Source organism: Gambusia affinis, linkage group LG19, assembly GCF_019740435.1.
Source record: "Gambusia affinis linkage group LG19, SWU_Gaff_1.0, whole genome shotgun sequence".
Lineage (NCBI taxonomy): Eukaryota > Metazoa > Chordata > Actinopteri > Cyprinodontiformes > Poeciliidae > Gambusia > Gambusia affinis.
The window spans coordinates 9,554,468-9,576,345 of record NC_057886.1 but is presented as its reverse complement, the minus strand read 5'-3'; the positions used below and the strand labels follow the sequence as shown (position 1 = coordinate 9,576,345).

Sequence of the window (21,878 nt, the reverse complement as noted above, 5' to 3'; positions counted from 1 at the left end):
CTTTGTTATACTACTCTCTTTGTATTTCATCATGCTTCTTTGTTTGTTTAACTGGAAATTTTTAAATTTCACTCTCGTGGATTTTTATAAAGATTTTCATGCACACATTTGACTTGCAACATGTTTTTTTTTTTTTAAACAATAAAGTAACTATTTTAACAAAAATTTTGGAAAAATAATAATAATCTCATTTAATATTTACCCCCAATCAATTAAATTCAAGTAAAATACATTTTATTGATGTCAAAGGGAAATTAAAAATACAAGTATCTAACTAATCTGCGTTCTGTATAACAGGCTGACAGAATGCGAAAGTGGTTTCAGAATATATGGTGTTTAAGGAACTGTTTTTATTTTTAAAGTATTAATGTTTTTTACGAAGGCAGCCAATTTCTGTCATAACATAGTTGGAGTTTCTAGAAAACAAAAACAACTGAGCCAGTTTAAAATGAAAAATAATGAATCTTGATTGATCAGATTTTGATTTTTTTTTTAATCATAGCGGGAATTGGTTATTAAAAGTCATCATTTATAGTTTATTTAGATGATTTTAATTTATTTAGTTGATGATTACTCTTATTCTTGTGACTCTGGCTTTTGTCAAGAACTCCAAACAAAAGGTACAATAAACCATTTTAATGAAAACATCAATGTTAAATCTAGTATTTTGCAAAATCCATGTGAAATATAAGAAGCTGCCGCCCAACATTTGTACAGTACAATTTAAAACCGACAGAGCTTCTGTGTGCCAGAAGAATAAAGCCCGTTTCTTGCGCCCTCTAGTGGTCATACCTTCAAGTCATACTTCACACAACTACCTCACAGAAAAGAGCAGCACACGACATGATGTCCGCGGAACAATAACACAAGCGTCCCTTTAAACAGATTTATGACGATTTCCTGCGACGTCAGTTCACTTCCTTTAAATCAGGATGACTCGAACAACTTCATCCTTTCTTGGGTAGAAAGGCCGTCTTTTAAACTCTGAAAAACATAAAAAGGAGAAACGAAAAGCTGGAAAATCGTCATAAACAGAGGAAAACAGGAATAAGAGTTTAGATCTGTTGAGCCGTGCGTTACTTTAGATACTAATAAGAGATTCATGACACATAAAATTGTTTCTAACAACTAAAATAAGTTTATATCAGCCCCTTCTTAAGGTTGGTGCAGCTAAATAAATCTTTAAATTGGTCCATTCATAACCAGTTATAGATACATTACTCAGTCATGTGAAGAAAGTATCATAATCCCATTTTTCATTTAATAAATGGAATAAAAATGAACCAAATGTAAATTACTTATATCAAAAACAATAAATGAGGAAAAGATTTGTGTTGATTTTTACCCTTGATCTGAATCCTCGTATTTGACGCAGGAAGGAAGTTTTCTCTTTCTTTTTGATCGCAGGGTTGTTTTTCACAGAGTCATCTATAAATGAAGACAAAGTGGCATAAAAGGCCGTGTGAAGCCGGTTTAATAGTTATTTAATAAATAAAACTACACTTTGCATCTTTTGAAATGACGACAGAGTGAGGATTTACTCACCGACACGATGTCCTGAAGCGTCTCTGCTCGGAGACCAAGTGGCAAACTTGGCTTCATTGTAGTTGTTTGTATGAAGCGCCTTCAGTTTATTTTCCGCATAAACTTTGTCCTATAATACATGGGATTGTACATAATAATACATTATGTATTGTGTGTTTTATGTAGAATTCACAAAACAACTTCTCTTAGTAACCGAGATAATCCCTGTTGATAAAATTTGAAAATATTTTCTACCATTCGCGCAATCTCTAAGTCCTCTCTGAGTGAGATCGCTTCCTGTTTGAGATGCTGCATCTCTGCCTCCTTTGCCCTCAGGATCATCTATTACAGCAGAAACATCATACAGTGTCACACATATACCATAACTATTGCGTTTTTCAACATTTCATCATGTTTCACACAACTTTTATTTGGGGATTTCATGTGAGATATCAACGTTAGGTTGATTTAACTAATATGTTTTTTTTGTGTTTTTTACTATTAAAATCTGGAAATTTCTATTTATCCCACTTGAGTTGAAACATTGCAGAGCCACATTCAGTAGTAATTTAAGCTACAAGTCTGTTGGAGTTTGTTTGGAAAATCAGATTGGATGGAAAGCATCTGTGAAAACACCTAATTTTAAGTTTTGCTACAGATTACCAGCTGAATTTAGGTCTGGACTTTGACTAGGTAAGTTTATCAATGAAATAAAGTGTGATTCATTACATTGAGTCATTAGCTTTGAAGTAGTTCCTTATCTTGAGCAAGCATGTGGCCACAGTAGAGAGGAACTACTGCCTTTTACTCCAAGTTAAATGATTTTCCTGATGAATCTGTTCCTTGTTCTGGATTTGGACAATCACATAAAATCTCAATAAAACACTAGTTTGTTTCTGCAAACTAGTGCTTGTTTTCAGAGTACGTACTATATAACAGTAATGGTATTATGAGTTCTTTCTTTTTTTAATGTTGCTTTTTAGACCCCTCTAAAAACTTTATGGGCACCTACTTCCATCTGGCAAACATCAGACTGTGCTTGGTTTCCTGGATGCTGAGTCACTTCTTCTGGCTCTCTCTTGACAGGAAATAGAAAGAAAACATTTTTATAAGACTAATATTGAGCCTACAAACTCTAAGTGAAAAGAAAATGTTTCCACCTGCTTGTGTTTGAGCTCCTGGTTTTCCTGCTGGTACTGCATCACTGATTCCCTCTCGGTCTGCAGCTCCTGGCTCAGCTGAGAGTTTTCCAGGCATTTCTTCGTGTGCTGATCCGACAACACCTCCAGCTCCCTCTGCAATAATTGGATCTCCTTCCTGCAAAAGAAAAAAGCAGAGGCATGGAGGATGTTGGAGAACTAAGTGAGTTTGGGAGGAAATTGCATTAGGTGGTGGCAGTTATTTGATTTATAAACCAAAAACGGAAAGTAAGAGAGCCGTAATGAGAAAACGACATTACTGGACAAATAAAGAGAAACAGAGAATCAATTATTTCGATTTCTTCTTTTCAAAAAAAAACATATATATTGGGAACATTTTAGGTCCAAAACGTGCATTTCTGGTAACTCACTCGTACTCCACGTGGAGTTCAGAGACGTCTGCACTCTCCCTGATCCGCTGAGTCAGTCTGCTTCTCTCCAGCTCCGTTTTATGAGCTCGCCGCATCGCTATGATGGCTGCAAAAAGATAGAAGTCATATTCATATCCCTGCTGCTGGAGGTTTACGGTTATTTTTTCTCTTTTATTAATATGTGCTTAGCACAATTCCCAAGAAGAAGAACCAGAGAGACAAAATGATAAAACTGTATCTACCGGACAGAGTAGCAGCAGTTTCCTCCTGCAGGAGCTGGTCTTTCTCCCTCAGAAGTTCGGCTACCTGCTTCTGATGCTCCTGCTGAAGGTCCTTTATGATCTTCCTGTGCATCTCCTCCATGGCAGTGAGCCCAAGATCACACGAAGCCTGTAGCGAAATGGGGAAACCAGTTTTGGCTGCAACAAAGGTGATTTAAGCGGACAGTTCTGTTACTGCTAAAGCAGAAAATAATATTAAAAATAGAAATGATTAATTTGGTCATTATTGCACCTCTAACCTCAGGAGAAGAACATCAAACACTCAAATCTTCCCGCCTCCTCTTTGCTGGACAACGGGTGATACCTGTTTCTGCTGATGCCTCTGTTTTTGTGCCAGATGCGGCTAAAATCTCCAATTAGATTATTTCTGTATTCGATGAGAAGAAATTGTGAACAAACCTAGCTCAAAGATTAAACTTGTAGCATCAGCTGGCTATGTCATTATTTATTCAACAGTTCTTTGTACTTTCACAAAGTAAATTTGCCAATTCCTTCTTACACTTAACCCACTCAAATCAAACTTAATAGCATTCTCATTTTCAATAAACAAACATTAACATTTTAGAGCGATAGTCTGTGTTAAAATTCAAGCATTTATGTGAGAGGCCCCTGAAGGTTGGAGGGCCTCAAACAGCAGCTCATTTCGGCTCTGCTTTGCTGCAAAGGACCAGGGAGTTGTCCAGATGCTACTCTGCAAGCCAAAGCTTTCCAGTTTTTCCTCCATCCATCCATTTTCTAACGCCCTTGTCCCTAGTGGGGTCAGGAGGGTTGCTGGTGTCTATCTCCAGCTAACGTTCTGGCGAGAGGCGGGGTTCAACTTGGACAGGTTTGTTTACAATAAAAATTATTCTTTATTTTTTAAATTTCAAAATCATCCAATATCTGGAACAACGTTTCAAATTTCCCTACTTTCCTGTTTTGGAGGTTAATGAGTCAGAAAGATAGTAAAACACAGAGGTGGTGGCATCATGCTGTGGGGAAGCCTTTCTTCCACAGGAAGGCGAAACCCAGAGGAAGATCTGGTGGAGGCTGAAAATGACTTAATACTGGAGTGGAAGTTTGCTTTACAGTAAGACAATATAATGACCTAGTCAAAGTCCACATTTAAAACAGGTGGAAAAAAAAGTTCATTGTTTGCAAAGCCAGTTGAGACTTAGTTTAATAACAACCACTTGTACTCTGCTCATCCATCAAAGACATAATGAATGCACAGTTCCTAAGAAATTGCTTGAAATGTCCTTAGAGATATTCTATTTTCACCAGCAGAGAAAACGAGCAGGAAAATATATATATTTTTTTTAAATCAGCAGAAATCTAGTGAGAAAATATTTGCACTACCTGCAGCTTTTCCAGATCTTTCAGAGAAGCTTCTCTCAGAGTGGCTCCGTCAGCTTTGGTTTCGTCCTCCTGTGCTTTAAGCTCAGCCACAGCCTGGTCAGACAGAGAGCAGATGGGAATCTCCTCTGTGCACAGTCTGTGCTGCCTTTCTTTAGAAACACACGATTTGGAGTAGTGGCCGTGCAACTGCTTCATCTCCTCCTCGTGGATCTGCTGCAGTTCCTTTATCTTCTCTTGAAACTCCGCCTCCAGCTTCTGTATCTGTTCCTTGTGACAACCCTCGATTTTCTGCATGTCTTCCAGGAGTTTCTGGTTCCCGGTCTCCACCGACGTTACCTTCTGCTCGGCCCGCTCCAGCTCCTCTCTCAGCACGCAGTTGTCGTCCTGAAGCTGGTTGAAGGCCTCGTTTAAAGCCTCCTGCTCTTCCATCACGCTGCCAAGCTCCTGCTCCTTGCGAAGATCTCGCAAACTGTTCTGTGACGCCTTGCTTTGCTGAAGCTCTTGTCTTATGTCTAAATAAAGCCTGTCAGACAAATACATCAACTTGACCTGCTCCTGGAAAAAAGTCAGATCGGCTTCAGAAACATCGTCCCCGTAATGGTTCATACCTTCTTGGACTTGGGTGTGGTTGACAGGAAGCTCCTGGCAGACCTGACATAAGAACTTTGCCCGCTTTTGCAGCCGAGACAAGATTTGCTCCAACAAACCTCTTTCTCTCTCCTCCGCTACCTTTTTTTCCTCAAATCGCTTCTTTATGCATTGCTTTGCAGCTTCATCTGAATCTTTAGTTTGCTCATCGTAAGGAGACAACTCAGAGGGGCTGATGTCTGCCAGGCCTTCCCGCTGATCATGACTGTTTATTTGACTCACGCTCTGTTGCTGAAGTTTCAAAGCAGCGTAAATGAGCTCGGCTTCAGCACAGAACCTTCCAATCAGGCTCTCTAGAAGCTGACCGCCGTCACATCCGGTTCCTCTGGACTCCATCCTTTCTTCACCTTTTAGGCTCAAGATTTTGGAGATCAAGTTTTTGTAACTGCGAACCAAATCGACCTTATCCTCCTTTTTTGCTGCAGATAGCTCGCAAATCCCGTTTTGACTCTGCAAGACAGAAACCATTTTCTCCACAACAAACAGCTCCTTGATCAAATACTTCCCAACGTCCGACATGCCATGTGAAGGCTGGGTGTTGGCGAATCTAGAAACAATCTCTTGTTCAGCTCCAGCTAGTTTCTCGTCGCCGAGGATCCTGCCCTCTTCTTTGCTCAAGTTGCGTGCCTCCTGCTGGAGTCTCTCAGCATCCTTCTCCCCTTGCTGAAGGCAGCAAGCGACCCCGGCCAGCTGCCTCTCTATGTCGGGGGCGTTGACGGGAGTTGCCTGAAGCCTCTCCCCGCAGGCCTGGACGACATTGAGAGCCACCTGAAACCTGCCGACCAGCATCCTGCAGCGGGCCTCCGTCTCCTGGGCGAAACGCTGGCTCTGCTTGGCCTGGCTGTGGAGCAGCAGGCTGAGGTGCTGGGCCGTGGCTCGGCTCTGGGTCAGCTGGGAGCAGAGTTGGGGGTCCTGGCAGCTGACGTGACCCTGCTGCTCCTCCAGTCTCTGAGTGATGTCTCTCAGTTTCTCCTCGGTGATGAACAGCTTGATTTCAAGCAGCTGGATTACGGACATGAATTTTTCCGAGTCGTCTCCCGCGGCGATGAGGTACTGGCACGATGCATCCACTGAGCGGGAGCGGGATCTCGCCTGCTCCAGAGATTTGCTGTTGCTTCCTTGAGAGACCTTCATCAACTGAGAGTTTGGAGCCTCGAGAGTTTGTCTGTCTTGACCCTTCTGTCTGTCTTGAGGAAAAGAGCAGGTGCAAACTCTCATCACTTCGCTCAGTTTCACTTCTGTCTCCTCTAAGCTGTTACCCAACACCTCCATCTTCAGCAGGACCTCGCTCAGCTCCTGCTCCTTGCTGTCCAGCAGCCTTTCATAGCCTTCCCGGATCTCATGTATTTCAGACTCCCTTTGCTGCACCTTCCCCAAAGCGACCTGCAGATCCTCACAGGCTCTCTCGTATGAGTGCTCCAGGTTGTAGTAGTGTGTTTCCTCTGTGTTCAGGCGATCCTGCAGCCTGCCCACCTCTCTGTCTGCCTCTGACAGCTGGCTCTGCAGCTCCTCACAGCGACGGTCCAGCCGCTCCCGTTCCTCCTGCAGCCGCTGCACGGCTGACACTGTATGGGCCAACTCCTCCTGCAGTTGCTGCTGCGCCTCTTCGATTTGTCTGGTCCACGTCTGCGTCTTGCCGAGGCTCTCCAGCTGCTGCTCGGCCCTCTCCAGTTTGTCTCTCAGGTCCTGGGAGTGTCGCTCAGCCTGAGCCAGGCTGGCGCTCAGGCTCCTTCGTTCCCTCTCCTGACTCGCCTGGAGGAGCAAGAGGTGCTTCTGCAGGCGGGCCTCTTTCTCGGCCTGAGCGTCCTCGTAAGCGCGAAGCTGGCCTGACATCTCTTGGAGGTGTTTCTGCAGCTGTTCGGCCTCCTGCTGGAGGCTCTGTTGACTCTGCAGCTCCTGCTGCAGCTGGGCCACCTGGGACTCTGTCTCCCTCCTCTTCTCTTCGCTGGCGTTCAGCTGAGCCTTCAGGGAGGTCACGCTGTGCTCCCACTTCCTCTGCTGCTCCTGGAACTGCTGGCGGTCCTGCTCAAGGTGCATTTGAGCGAGCGCCGTGGCGTCCCCGGTCACCAGCAGCTGGGCTTGCTGGGCCAAGAGGTCGACTCTTCGCCGCAGCTCGGCCTCCTTGGCCTCTTCCTGGTTCCTCTTCAGCTCGTCGAGCTCCATGCGGAGGTTGTGGTTCATCCTCTGCAGTCGCTGGAAGGTTAAGGTTTGCTCTGAAGAAGAACTGGTGTCATTCTGCGGAGCATATCAGGAGAACAAAGATTTCCGTCTTACAACTTGCACAATAGAGAACTTTAACGTAATTATGACTCCTCTTTGTAAAAGACACAAGTCCACCACATCACAGATCCTCCATCATGTCTAATCAGTAGGTGTGAGATGTTTTTCCTCGTACCCATCCTTTGTTTCACCCTAACTCCACCAGGACTGTGGGTTTCGGAAAAGTTCAGTATTAATCTCAGCAGAGCAAAGCACACAGCTTTGGTTAAAAGCCCAGCTGAGCTGTAATTGAAAGTATACCAGGGATGCAGATAAATTTGACACAAGGTTAATCATACGAATATCTGAAAGTCTTAATTTTACCTGCACACAAAGAAGTTTCTCTGAAATAATCTCTCGTTCTTGTTGGAGCTCGTCCTGCAAACTCTTGTTTAGCTGCTGGACTCGTGACAGCTCTCTTTGTGTTTGTTGCAGCTGTGGAGAAACAGAAGCAAACATTTAAAAAGAAAGAAAGAAACAAACAAAAAAAACATGCTAGCCTTCTATGAAAACAAGATAATCCATATTTTGTTTGTCCCATTGAACATTATTTTTATAAGTAGTTTTGTTGAAGATAAAATCTCACCTCTTTGACAAGTTGCCCAGTTTGCTGCTGACTCAGCAGAGATGCACGGTCCTTTGCACATGTGGGGTTTATCGACACCTGCTGCTCTTCCCTCCGTGCCTCAGTTTCACATCCCTGTGAACCCGGTTGCTCAGCTGCTGTCTCTGTATCTGCATGTTTCCGGAAATCCTCGCCATCGGACAGCACCACTGTAGAAGAGGAGTCGTCGCTCTGGAATCCCTCAACAGATATAGACGTGTCTGTCGCGACACCACTTGTTAATCTCATCAAATGTTTTACGTTTCATAAAAAAATACATATATATATATATTCACTGAGAAAAATGTTGAGAATACATATTCTACACATTACCAATCAATATTAGCATAGATCTCACACATCACTATTTTCTTAATGGAGCATCACAAACATCTGGGCTGGTGACATAACGCACCAGTCTCATTGGTTTCCACAGGAGGGTGGCACTGGGCTTCTTCAGTCTCCTCCACCTGCTGTGGAGGATTTGCAGGTGCTGCAGCAGGTGAAGAAGAGGGTGAAACAGGGGGACGAGGGGATGACGGGTCTAAATCGGCCGGGCTTTGCGTTCCCTCTAGCTGCTGCTGAGACGTCAGCTCTTGTTCATGTGACTCTTCGCAGTCTTCCAGCTCATCTTCTTCATTCTCCGCAACGGAGCTGCGGGAAAGAATTGCCCTCCTTTACACAAAGGGTTAAATGTCGACTCAAATTGCAATTATCACATTTTGTTCCAAAATTCATTCCTAAGCCTCATGAAATCTGAAATGAAAAGAATGTGGTGCACTGGAAAATTGTGTCAACTTTAACGAGGTTCCTTAGAGAATAACAGAAAGCCTACCTTTGGTCTCCTTGTGTACGATTGGGCTGCACGTTCTTAAAAACTGCTTGCACCCAGTTGTGCTTCATGCCAGCGGTCATTGCACACAGTGTGTACACCCCATCTTTGATCTGCGATAACAGAAATACATATTAATTTAGAGCAGCTTGTCCAGCCTCATCTGCAGTGTATCTTAAAGGTTTACACACCAGGTAAAATGAACATTTTACATTTTAACCAAATGAGACCATGATTAATCATTTAATACCGTTTTTCAAATTGCAAAGTAACACATTTTTCCATCAGGAGTCATGCTTTAAAACAAACAAAACTCTCTGAATAAAATACAATTTAAATAACTCAGTCCATATTCTTAAACTCATGCTTGGTTTAAGCTCATCTTTCTTTCACATTCAGCACAGGAGTCTGAATTCTGCATCTTAATTGCTCTGCTAATCCTGGCAAAGGTTCCCCAAATCTGTTTGATTGCAAGGACATTCCTTTTAAGGTCAATGCACAGATTTTCTTCCAGAGTTCTGGATTCTGGCTGAACCTTCATCATATTTTCTTTAAATCTTTTTGTCTCGATTTATTTTGACTCACTGTGATGCTAAAAAATTCAAGCCTTCTTTTTCTTTAACTTTCCGGTGAATACATGTGCGCAGTTTTAAACGACAGACGAGCAGTAAAATGAAAGTATAAATTGCACCTGCTTCTTTTCTTTGGTGGTCTGGTGATGACATATGGCAGTCGAGACCACAGAGGAGGAGGATGGAGCGGAGCTTCTGCGTAATGTTAAAAATGGTAAGGACACAAAAAGGATGCATTTCAGGGAGGAAAAAAACTAAAGAAAGACTCACAAAATCTAAATATTCATAAACAAAATAAAACGTACGTAAATCTCTCCACCGAAGAAGATTGCCTCCCAGAATCCAGTGTTTTCTTCCCAGTACTTTGTCCTTTTCTTACTTGTGAACTTGCACTGGTATAATATGTATCTTCTGTGGAATCAGAAAACCTCCTAAATATAAAAGTATCTCAAATATTATTTTGCTGAAAATGATCATAACCCCTGCACAATGGATCTCACATATTTAAGAAAACTCAAATAATTAGTAGAAACTAGCAAACAGAGCAGTTACCGGTGGATCGTTCATCAAGTCTGCTGAGTGAGCGGCTGCTCCTCATGAACGGAGCGATGGTCAGAGAAGAGGCTTGCAGGGAGGAAAAGCTGCGGCTGCTCCGCAGGCGGAGTGCTGGTTTTGCTGGTTCTGATGTTGGTCTGGTTGTCTGGTGGCTGCCGCTGCCTCTTCTACCAGCAGCTTTACTCCCAGTTGCTGTCGAGTCTCTTCCTTGGCTGCTTTTCCCACCAGCAGTCCTAGGAGCGCTGCTGGAGTTCTGCTTGCCTCCAATACATCCTCTGAGCTCCTTTAAGAGAAAAAGACAGAGTTTTCTAAAAAAAAAATAAAAAAAATAAAAAATGTCAGATATAATTCTAGCTCCTTAGTTGAAATATCAAACACCACACCACATGCTCATCCCAAGAAAGCTTGGGTGTTTTGACACATGCAATCCAATAAACCCAGTGGAAGAGGCTTTTAATCCTGACAAGAGCTCTTAATTTACTTAAGTACCATCTGACCCACAACGAGGCCACAGACAGAAACAAACACACACACACACACACACACACACACACACACACACACACACCCACACACACACACACACACACACACACACACACACACACACACACATACTTTAAACTTAATCACACTTGATCAAATGAGAGCCACCACATATAGGCAGTGCACTCCAGTGTCTGTAGATGCAACCTCAACAACTGCAGAGGCAATGAATCTGTGGCTGGAGCACAAGGCGGAGAAATCAATAGCAGAAAGGCTGAGAAGGCCTGACTTCGCGATTTTTGCGGACTGTAAATACACCGAGCTGATCTTTAGCCATTTATGGCAGCATAAATTGGACAAAACACATGCAGATATCACATTATAAATCTGAAGTAGTTGTGCTCACATTACACTTTCATGTCCACAGGGAATATTGTTAATGGTAGAAGGCCAAAACTGAACGGTTTGTCCCTGGTACAAATTGTATTGTTTTATTAACTTGAGATCCATATTGACAAATACAATGTATTCCCAATTGCTGGATGACCTATGTTTGTATAAATAGATTATTTTCTAATTTTATTTAAGAAAACCATTTAGTGTTTCTACTGGAAACACAAGCTGGATTTTTACATGGTAATACTTACATTTTCTTTGTCTTTTTGCACAGGTTTGTTTATCTTTGTGGTTACCAGTGCCTCATTCGATCTGCTGTAGGCACAGACAGAAGATAAATCATCATGGAAACCTTCGCATATATACAAATGTCAGTGTAGACTTGTTTATATCAATTGCCTGGGATGTCTTTGACTTAATGTTGAGAAAAGTGAATCTCTCTGCGCAATCTATGAAGATATTTCCAAGATGTTCTCACTTAAAAACAAACAAACAAACAAAAATGCTCCTTCTATGTAACCAAAAATATTCTTGGAACTGGTAAAAGTTATGACCAGTTGTACAAATGTTTAATGAAACACATCTAGAACAATGTCTGCCTTAAAAATGTTTTATACAACATGCAACATTTACTCACAGTTACATTGGATCACATTGACCTACCTTTGCTTTTTGGATGCCATCTTCAGCTACAAAGTAAAGGAAAAACTCATGGAAACAAAAATTGAAAAGTTTTCATGCTTATATGGTCATCCAGTGCAAAAAAAGGGGTCAGCCTGTCTGGCAGAAACTGGTGAGTAAATCGCAGACAGGTGAACAGTCCCAAAGACACCCACACAAAGACTCACCCACACTTAATCCTATGCAAACTTGACACACTCCATTAGAGTTTTGCAGGATTAGTCCTACAGCCCAACAGGATTACCATGCTGTGATTTAAGAGAACTTGATGCACCAACCTTTCGCTACCTTACAAAGTTCTCCAAATATATCAGATTATTAATAAATCTCTTGTCCACAGCCCACTTTTGCGTATTTCTGGGAGATATAGGGTTTTAAAACTTTAACTTTCCTCACAAGAAGGAATTATTTTTTGGATCTGGTTTAAAGTAAACGCTTTCTTCACCACACAGCACTGAAACAGACCTGGAGGTTTTGGTCGAGAACTGATTGCTGTCCATGATTTAATAACCTTTAAAAGTGAAGACCTCAGAGCATGATGCTGACACCGCCACGTGTTGTTGCAGTATGTATGAATGTCTGTATGTATGTATGTATGTATGTATGTCTGTATGTATGTATGTATGTATGTATGTATGTATGTATGTATGTATGTATGTATGTATGTATGTATGTATGTATGTATGTATGTATGTATGTATGTATGTATGTATGTATGTATGTATGTATGTATGTATGTATGTATGTATGTATGTATGTATGTATGTATGTATGTATGTATGTATGTATGTATGTATGTATGTATGTATGTATGAATGTATGTATGTATGTATGTATGTATGTATGTATGTATGTATGTACGTTCAACAAATCATAGTATATTCTTCATCAAGGGTTGGAGAAGTTTTAGAAAGGATTCATTCTTTTTGTTTGTTTGTTTTTTCTTTTATTAATTTTGCAACATTATTCATCATCCAGTCATATTAAGAATCTAAGAGATGTCTGTCTTCATTGTGCCACAGAATATGTACATACAGTATGCATATGATTCTTATTATTTCTTTTTGGCTTTACTGTAATCCTTCTGCAAACTGTGGCTTTAGCTAGAAGAGTGTAGATTAACAAATATCAAGAACACACCACCAGAACAGCGCTTTTCTTTTTTTAAATAATTAATCAACTTCAACTTTCGCATCAACGCATCAACTTTCAAAGTTTTTATGTTATTTTTTTTTTTTACTATACAGTCTTGATTTATAGTGGCAATTCGATTGAGACCTGTTGGGTTTGTGGTCCAATTGGAACTATGTATTTTATTCAACGTTTAAGTGAAAACGCATGATAAAAGTAACAATATGATACAGTAATGAACATATTTATATACAGGAATTTCAAATAAAGCTTTTTAGATTCATGTTGTTCGCTGTTAACACACACTGTAAATGCTCATAAACCCCAGCATCATGTTTAAAAAACCCGAAACAAACAAACAAAAACATGTGCATTGTCCCGACAATAAAGGTGCAGACTATTTTATAAGTGAATACTGAGAGTAAATCAATACATTAAGCACTAATGCATTTATGTAGTGACACATAAATGCAGTACTATTCCAATATTACCTCGATGTTCTTTGCCAACCGAAATAATAAAAAGAAGAAAACCTTAATGAGCAGAGCCAAAATGTTCGGATCATTATCCTAAATCCCACCGCTGTGTTCTCCTCTGTGACATCTCCGCTCCTGATTGGCTGATCATCACGGGACCTCACAGCTGATTCGGTTGGATGCAGTGTTTTCCTCTGACCTGTTCATCATCGTCGTCTCATGTAGCCATTTCTGTTTAGCAGAGAAAGACCAACAGACCGACAGCTCTGCCAAAATGGCACAGGCCAACTCGTTTGAGGCAAACAGCTCTCAGATTCAGGTGGAGCACGATAAAAAGCGTCGGCAGTTTGTCATAAGACTGAACGGTAGGCTCTGAGTTTCGGGGCTGGCACAAGGTGTTAGCTTTGTGACGGTAGCTTCCTGCTCTGCTAACATTGTTGTCGTTCCCCCTCGTGAAGGACTCCAGCTGCCATTTCAGGCACAGCTGCTTTCTTTAGCTCATGACAGTGAAGCTTCGCAAAAGCTGGTCTTTTCGGGTGGCTTCTTGAATAATAAACCCAATCAATAACCCAATCAGACCTATTTCTTCTTAAAATCAAAGGGTCTGTAAGATTTTTAACTCTCTTGGGTATCAATGCACTGTCTGTAACATGTCTGTCTTTTTTTTCTTTTTCAGAGTTTTTCTGAATTGTCTTTGCATTCAGCTATATGTGGTGCTTAGTTTAATTTAGTAGTGGAGGATTTAAGAGGTTGCTTAATCCATAGTTGTGAATGATGATCTTTAGTTCCCTCATTTTGTTAAGCAGCAGCAGCACTATTGTCCAGAAGCCTAAAATTATATCTGCTCAGCACACCTGTGATTTTTATTTTTGTAAGGGCCATTTGGGAAGTTGTCCAGGGCAGCATTGGGAACGGGGGTGCTTTAGCACCATATAAACATGTCACTTACTTCCTAAAAAGTTCTATTGCTTTTATTCATGCGCAGTCAATAGGGACCTGGAACCCTTTGCTTGATGCTGATAATGGGTTAGGATGCCATGTGTTAAGCTGAATATTATTTTATCCGAGGCCAGAATCTCCGTTAAGATCCTGCTTTTTAACTGGCTGATTGGCGGCAGAAGGACAGGCTCTCAAGAACCGGCACTAATTACTCACATTTTGTCTCACTATGTTTTAGCCTTAAAAAAAAAGATATTTTTTATCATTCTTTTACCTCATGCAGTTTGTCTAATCTGATTCAGTGGCTGTAGTCCTCAAAACAATCACCGCACAAAAAATGTGTGTGTTCTCAGGATCCCACGATCGAGCGGTCCTCCTATACGAATACGTTGGGAAGAAGACGGTGGATTTACAACACACAGAGGTTCCAGATGCTTACAGAGGGAGAGGAATTGCCAAACACCTGGCCAAGGTTAAAATTTGTAGATTTGCTATTTTCACTTTCATTAAGGTTTTGTTGGGATTTCCAACCAAACGTTTTTCCAGGCAAACATATTGCATCTTCTGTAAGCAATAGAAAATTGTAGCAACAAGTTGGGGACGGGCCGTGATGCATTACTATTAGTTTTTCTGAGCCTAGATGGAGCATTCAGCAAGAGGGATCTTTGAACATTCCTCTTTGTAATATCTTGTCTAGAGTTGAGTTTTCTAACACTGACACTCACTCCACAGGTTTTCGGGTTGGTTTAGGTCTGAGATGACTACTGGAGAAGGTTGATTGTGTTTGGCCAACCACTTATCTGTTGATTTCTAACCACTTTCCCCTCATATTTCAAAGAATAAATGATGCCATGCCTCTTCAGATAAGTTCCGGGATATAGGCTATCCTACATATTTGTCCTTTGTTTCATGCCTATAAACTCAAGCTTATTCTTACCTGACATGGTTTCAGTTTAGGTCCTTGTAGCATTTAGCAACCTCTGTCATTGTTTAATTTCAGGCAGCCATGGATTTTGTGGTGGAGGAGGACCTGAAAGCTCACTTGACCTGCTGGTACATCCAGAAATACGTCAAAGAGAACCCTCAGCCTCAGTACTTTGAACACATCCATCAATGACCCAACAGGACAAGCGAAAAGACTTGAACACAGAGATTGTGTGCAGTAAGTTTCAGGCAGGAGGTTTCCAGGATGCAACAAGAGAAACCTCCGAAGCATTGCTAAACGCAAAACCAAGTGAACGCTGGTGATCTCAAACCAGAGCCGTAGCGTCGGGAGGACGCTGACTGCTGGAGTAAATCGTGCGATCTAGACTTGCAGAGACAAAGCAGCCCAAAGGTGGTGGCTTGTTCTTCCAGGATGTCGCCCCGCCACTGACTTGAAGCAAACTTTGGTTACAGCAAATTGATGTCCTCCTTTTAACTACAAGATCAAACTGACTTTGTGTCTTTTTCCAATACTCCGATGAAGGGAAACTGTCACCGTTACACTAATAATGTTTTAAAATCATGTTACTTTTAATATTTTCCAATATTACTCATTTTTCTCTTGGTACATTAAAGTAGTGCTACTACTGAAGAGTCTTGGATGAAAAAAACATTTCTAAATCCCGGCTATGATTTCTTTGACAGAAGAAGATGCGGTAGGGGTTGATATGTTAAGAATTTTTAATTACTTTACTCCCCTTTCTCTTTATTTTATTTATTTTTTTAAACACTCAGTTTGAGTATAGGAGTGGAAACTGAGCTTATCCATTCTGACTGTGATACAAGATGAACTAGAGGTTCGAGATACTGCTACTAATTAACACTTCAGGAAGGATATTTACTTCAGCTCAAACCAGCATCGGTAGCAGCACTCTTTAGATTCAGGGCATTTCTATTTTTTAAAGTAAGTGTTAATTCTTATTCTCTAATTCAGGAAAATTAGCTTTCTCTTCTCACCACAGAAAAAAAAAAAACAAAACCCTGAGAATTTGAGGTTTTGCTGTAGACAATCGTCAATGTTGAGGAGACAAATACCTCAGGCTAACTCAACACACTCCGAAACACTTTCTACTGATAACTGCAATAAAAATCCCTTTTTGTATAACTTTCATTTGGTGGTGTAACTGGCCAAGGCATTATTTTTTTGTCTTTTTTTATGTGGGTTTCTTTGGGTATTTTTGTAATATTTGTTTTGTATTGTTAAAACAATGCCTGATATGTGTTCAGAGCAGGTGGCTCAGTCTAACAGATATGTCCAAATGTTCTTGTTACGCTGTTTTATACTTGATATTGTTTTCTCTCCTTGTTCTGAATAAATGACTCATCTACTCATCACTGGTAAGTTTGTGGATTTGTTGAAAAGTGTGCATCTAAAGCACAGGTCTCAAACTCCAGTCCTGGATGGCTGCTGCCCTTACAACTTTTAGATGTGCCTCTGTTGCACCACACCTGAATAGAATTATTAGGTCATTAGCAAGTCTCTGGAGAACTGATTCACACAATAAGGTGGTAATTAAGCCATTTCATTCCAGAGTTTTGTACCTGTGGTACATCTAAAACCTGCAGGACAGTGGCCCTCCAGGACTGGAGTTTGACACCCTCGACCTAAAGGTTATAGAAATTAAAATTTGATGAAAATCTCGTTGCGCCAAACAAAAGTATTCATGCCATTTGAGTCCTTCCAGATTTTGTCATTTTACAACCACGAACGTCTATGGATTTCATTTGGATTTTTTGTGATCTACCAACATAAAGTAGTTGATAAATGTCAGATTTGATCTAATATTGAGGCTGGAATTAATGTATATTCTTTTATGTATGTCTGGAGTATTTAGAAAAGTATTAAGGTATTTATAACTGCATCTTCAAAAGAGTTTGAGAATAAGAATATTAACTCGGAAATACAAACAAAAATAAATCCAATTGGCATGAAATTAGACACTTTAGCCTTGCAGCTATATATAGCATTATTAAATATCCCCAGAAGTTTTATTTGTATTGATACGTGACGCGTGCGTCATGCTGGCTGGAACTTGAAGCTGTCACATTATTGTTCGCTGCCCAGCATGTGGTTCAAAGCGATCTCACATTCCTGAACGTAGCATTTATCTTTGTTACATCCACAGAGCGTCGGGTTACGACAGGCGGACAGAAGCCTCACACACGCACACATCCACACAGCGCAATATGGGTGAGTTTTCCAGAAATATACTCATAAAGCCACAAACCAATAGAAGACAGGGGTATGTACGATATGTTACAGGCTGTTCCAAGAGACAATATGTCCCTGTTATGTTTGCATGATTACAGATTTAAAATCTAAAATTATTAATATTTTAGCTTATGTAATGCAGTAAACTCTATTTTTTAAAAAAAATTAAGTAGATTTACCTTAATTATTTTCGACAGGTTTAATAAAGAATCTCGCCTGACCTCTCAAACATGTTACAAAATACGTACAGAATGTACACATAACCTCAATGCATCATGGAAACTGTAGTTCAGCAAATAAGCTATACCCACACATTCCGCAATTCTATTCACTACAACACCCAAAATGCTGAGCGCGACTGTACGTCAACCGAAATCACAGTCGTATCTTCCAACATGGCGTCGCTGGGAAGGAGGCGCGGTGTCCCAGTAAGCAGGGAGAGGTCAGTTACTCCAAATTCTGGCTTTAATGTCAATTTATCTACACAGGATATACAGTTTTGTTAATGCCATATTCAGTTCTCGAACACGCACTTTATTTGGGGTTCAAAAGTTTTGCGCCAACGAGAGAAATTTTATTTTTTTTAGCCATGGTTAGCTGTCGTTAGCTACCGTGGTTAGCAGAAAAACAAACTAGCTGCTCATGTGATATTTGGAGTATTCCAGGCAAACTGTTGAAAATGTGGAGAGAAGTTGCATTTCAGCATGAGTCTGTTCGGAAACAATTATGTTGTACCGGGGGGACGCTTGGTTCGAGTTCTGGCTGGGCTGCGAGAGTCCGCGGCTGGGAAAGTAATACGGTCCTGAACTTAACTGGACAGTCCTCCAAACTTTTAAGCATACAGGCGACCGAGGTGCTTATCTAGCCGCCGCTCAGGGACATTATGTTCCTGGTTAAAATCGTCGGGGAATATGTAGACTGTCACGTAGGATTAATAACCTTTTGCCATTACACTTAGAAGAGTTTAAATCGTTTGATGTTGAGTGTTTGACATTTCCTCGGCGGGATCTGGAGGACCTCGGTGTAAAATCAAAATGCAACAGAGCAAATGTATTTGTCACCACTTCACATGAAGTTGCAGTAGGTTTGTTGATAAAATGTTCAAATGAGTTATGGTCTTGACGATCCGTTGTATTATATTTACTTATTAAAATATATTTTAATAGCCTTGCTATGCCGTATACATTTTACTAGAAAAATAATTTTGGTTCCTTCCATATATTCATATTTATTATGTAACGCTTTAATGAATCAAAAATAATGCATGAGCTTCAATTTTGAAATGAGGTATGCAATTTTACCTGAAAAGAACCCCAAAACATTTAAATGACAAGAGCTGCTCCATTTATCATGTCAAAATCCTCCTTGTAGTTTTACTATTTGCAGTATTGCTTTAGAAAGAACCATTTATTGCAATATTCAATGGGCTGTCCTCCTGCAGCTTACATAATGTCAATATTCTGTTTGAAATTCAGCCAGCCACATAATTCATGTTGGTCCTAAAAAGCTGGAATTCTCAAATTAATTTACATTGAATGCTGTAAAAAGTTGTAATCTAAAATCACAAAAACATGGCTAACTTCCCAAATGTCAAACATTAAGTAACTGATCTTGGATTGTTTCGTTTTTATGGGTTAGAATAATTGTTAGTGAATTGGACAGCATGGAACATAAATCAATTGTTTTTTGCAATAATCTACAATCAATTTGCAAATTACCAAATTCTAGGTTGCAAAGATTATAGATTCATGTAAACTACTGACTGTATTTGTGCTGTCTGCTTTATTACTTAAAACATTTTACTTTTAAGGTAAATAGAAACAGAAACAAGTGGGGCTAATAAGATTCCCGAAAATATAGAGTTGTGCAAGCACATTGATGTTCCTCAGCTACTTCTTACTTTCCAGAACTCCCAGTATGAGCTAAACCGGATGACAGAAAACCAAGACCAAGTAATGTTTGTTTATGCTGTGCTTGTTTACCCTCTGAAGTCCAAACTTGGATCTGAGAATCACATCAAACCCGACTTTACTGTTCCAAGTTCGTCAAGCAGTAATCCCCACTAATTATTTCCAGTGTTTGGATTAACTCTTGATTGCAATAAGCTAATAATATATTTTCTCAAAGTGTCGCTGTCTCATACACTGCTTTGACGTGTTTGGGTCTGCTTGTTCTGTAAGTAAATGATTAAATGAAATGCAAATCATCAGAAACAGATAAATTTTTTACCACAGCTGTGACTAACTTCTTCATATAAATAAAAAAAGAAGTACTAGTTTATATCTTTCAAGGCGGCAGTGGTTGAAAAACTTTGCCCTGTTTATTTATTAAAAAACAACCATAAACATTTCAAATAAATATTTTCTAAACATGGAAGAAAAGAGTGGATTTAACTGAGGACTGAGGAAATTGTGTTGTTAATGTAGACGACCAGATAGACGTGACACAATAAGCAGAAGCTGTACATGATATTGTTACCACAATATCAATGTGTGCAATATTCATATCAATAACTAACCTGTTGCTAATATTTAGCAACAGGTGGGGTCTGGTCAAAGGTGTATATATTTTATGCGTGGGAATTTTTGTAAAGGCAAAATTCTCTGATCCTAAATCTAAACAATTAAATTGTTGAGGGAAAGCTACCTGCAAGCCACCTTCAAGCAATTTCTATAATTCCTGCGTTTTCCCGGCGACTCACATTTCCCCCTCTCCAACACCACAATCTGTTTCTGTGCGCAGGGCAGTGATGGCCGACTCGAACTGCTACATCGTGCACGAGATCTACAACGGAGAGAATGCACAGGACCAGTTTGAGTACGAGCTGGAACAGGCGCTGGAGGCCCAGTGCAAATACATCGTCATTGAGCCCACGCGGATCGGCGACGAGACGGCCCGTTGGATCACGGTGGGGAACTGCCTGCACAAGACGGCTGTGCTGTCGGGCACGGTGTGCCTCCTGACGCCACTCTCGCTGCCCATCGAGTACTCGCGCTACGTGGCGCTGCCCGCCGGCGCCCTCAGCGTGGCCTGTGCCGCGCTCTACGGCATCTCATGGCAGTTCGACCCCTGCTGCAAGTACCAGGTGGAATACGACAGCCAAAAACTCTCACGGCTGCCCCTGCATACGCTGACCTCGTCGACTCCCGTGGTTTTGGTACGCAGGGATGACGTCCACAGAAAGAGACTCCATAACACGATAGCGCTGGCTGCTCTGGCGTACTGCGTCAAGAAGATCTATGAACTCTATGCGGTATGAGCGCGCTCTGAAGAGAAGTACAAAAAAAAAAAAAAAACCATGAAAACACAGGAAAAAAAAAAATCAACCATAACAACAGAACCTGCAAGTGGGAGGCTCAGCCGTTAGCGCCACATGTGGCGGGCACTTCCATGTAAACTCTGATCAGAGGGATATAGTTAAAACTAGAGAAGTTCTTTTCCCACGTGTTTCCTTTACTTCTAAGTGACGACAACACATAGTCATTTTGTGCCACCTCCCTTCTCCTCTCCACCTTTGCCCCCCGACACACAACGAACGGGTTCAAGCAAAAGGGAATGGCTGCAGTTCCTCTGGACTGAATCGCTTTGGATTTGAAATGGGACGATGTGCTTTATGTACCAGGCTCTTTTTTCCTTTCCCTCAAAGTTTTGCTGTACTCCTTTGTCGCTGATCATTACACCACAGTTTCATTAAACATTAGGATATTTCAAACATACTTTTCAGTATTTTTTTTCCCCCCCCTTTTAAATCGATTCCCTCTGATGTCTGGAAAAGAGTGAGAAGCTGATTCACTGACTGTCCTGCTACAGTGAACTGGTTTTAATGAATCAAATTAAGATCACACGAGAAGCTGATACAGCTGTACATAACAGTAACATTAAGGGGAGACACAATGCAGACACTGTTGAACGCTGTAGACGTTACACTGACCTGAAAAGCTGTAAACAGAAAACTAAAGGATGCATTTAGCTCAGAGGAACTAAACGGAATAAAAGAATTCAGACATAAATGTGTTGACTTTTCTCTAGAAACAAGAGTCATATGTGAGATATAGTTCCTATAAACAGCTGAAATAACTCATTAAACTGAGTGCACTCATTTACATATGTTTTTGAGCTTCCTTAATCCAAATATGATCAAAACTATACGGACACCGCACACACTTTTAATCATAGCACCGATTTCTTTCTTTTATTATTCCAGAACCACTTTTAATGTTATGTTCATAATTGTCCTGTTGAAAAAGCTAGCTCTAAACCATCTGACCCCAAACCTTCAGAAATAGAAGTCGGATGTTCCTAAAAACGCAGTTTAACGTCATTGTGGACAGAGGGCGGCCACCAAAAATAACCCCCTCCTTCAAAAGCTACACCTTAAAGCGCAACTACA

The 21,878-nt window shown here is 40.8% G+C and overlaps 3 protein-coding genes across 6 annotated transcripts; 2 read left to right on the top strand and 1 right to left on the bottom strand.

Annotated features, from left to right (window-relative positions):
* Nucleotides 1-624: 624 nt before the first annotated feature.
* On the bottom strand, nucleotides 625-11,864 carry LOC122822348 (trichohyalin-like). Of its 3 annotated transcripts, none has more exons than XM_044100957.1 (18): nucleotides 11,729-11,864; nucleotides 11,317-11,380; nucleotides 10,181-10,466; nucleotides 9,934-10,039; nucleotides 9,748-9,823; nucleotides 9,060-9,169; nucleotides 8,640-8,899; nucleotides 8,207-8,445; nucleotides 7,945-8,055; nucleotides 4,714-7,596; nucleotides 3,337-3,484; nucleotides 3,095-3,200; nucleotides 2,685-2,841; nucleotides 2,537-2,602; nucleotides 1,780-1,866; nucleotides 1,546-1,654; nucleotides 1,346-1,428; nucleotides 625-984 (listed from the first exon to the last, which is right to left on the bottom strand). In XM_044100957.1, exons 1-18 carry the CDS (start codon nucleotides 11,746-11,748, stop codon nucleotides 928-930), a joined length of 4,968 nt encoding a protein of 1,655 aa, XP_043956892.1. In that variant the 5' UTR covers nucleotides 11,749-11,864; the 3' UTR covers nucleotides 625-927. The 3 variants fall into 3 exon arrangements, with proteins under 3 accessions (XP_043956892.1, XP_043956894.1, XP_043956893.1); XM_044100959.1 differs by having other exon boundaries at nucleotides 689-984; nucleotides 8,640-8,878; XM_044100958.1 differs by having other exon boundaries at nucleotides 689-984; nucleotides 9,748-9,820.
* Nucleotides 11,865-13,496: 1,632 nt separating this feature from the next.
* On the top strand, nucleotides 13,497-16,608 carry natd1. The gene is made up of 3 exons (XM_044100962.1): nucleotides 13,497-13,718; nucleotides 14,646-14,764; nucleotides 15,293-16,608. The coding sequence occupies exons 1-3, from the start codon at nucleotides 13,628-13,630 to the stop codon at nucleotides 15,407-15,409; spliced, it is 327 nt and encodes a 108-aa protein (XP_043956897.1). The 5' UTR covers nucleotides 13,497-13,627; the 3' UTR covers nucleotides 15,410-16,608.
* A 685-nt stretch (nucleotides 16,609-17,293) lies between these two features.
* On the top strand, nucleotides 17,294-21,204 carry tmem11 (transmembrane protein 11). 2 transcript variants are annotated; one of them, XM_044100961.1, is made up of 2 exons: nucleotides 17,294-17,467; nucleotides 20,231-21,204. In XM_044100961.1, exon 2 carries the CDS (start codon nucleotides 20,238-20,240, stop codon nucleotides 20,745-20,747), a length of 510 nt encoding a protein of 169 aa, XP_043956896.1. In that variant the 5' UTR covers nucleotides 17,294-17,467; nucleotides 20,231-20,237; the 3' UTR covers nucleotides 20,748-21,204. The 2 variants fall into 2 exon arrangements, with proteins under 2 accessions (XP_043956896.1, XP_043956895.1); XM_044100960.1 differs by lacking the exon at nucleotides 17,294-17,467 and adding an exon at nucleotides 17,796-17,930.
* Nucleotides 21,205-21,878: the final 674 nt, after the last annotated feature.

Excerpts from the sequence above, each read along its gene's own strand:
- LOC122822348 (XM_044100957.1), bottom strand. The coding sequence starts at position 11,748 with ATGGCATCCAAAAAGCAAAG. Across the intron at positions 10,040-10,180 it reads ACTTGATGAACGATCCACCG|AAGATACATATTATACCAGT; the intron begins GTAACTGCTCTG and ends CTGATTCCACAG. Across the intron at positions 2,603-2,684 it reads AGGAGCTCAAACACAAGCAG|AGAGAGCCAGAAGAAGTGAC; the intron begins GTGGAAACATTT and ends TTTCCTGTCAAG.
- natd1 (XM_044100962.1), top strand. The coding sequence starts at position 13,628 with ATGGCACAGGCCAACTCGTTTGAGGCAAACAGCTCTCAGATTCAGGTG. Across the intron at positions 13,719-14,645 it reads GTTTGTCATAAGACTGAACG|GATCCCACGATCGAGCGGTC; the intron begins GTAGGCTCTGAG and ends GTGTGTTCTCAG. Across the intron at positions 14,765-15,292 it reads TTGCCAAACACCTGGCCAAG|GCAGCCATGGATTTTGTGGT; the intron begins GTTAAAATTTGT and ends GTTTAATTTCAG.
- tmem11 (XM_044100960.1), top strand. The coding sequence starts at position 17,884 with ATGGCGTCGCTGGGAAGGAGGCGCGGTGTCCCAGTAAGCAGGGAGAG. Across the intron at positions 17,931-20,230 it reads GTCCCAGTAAGCAGGGAGAG|GGCAGTGATGGCCGACTCGA; the intron begins GTCAGTTACTCC and ends TTCTGTGCGCAG.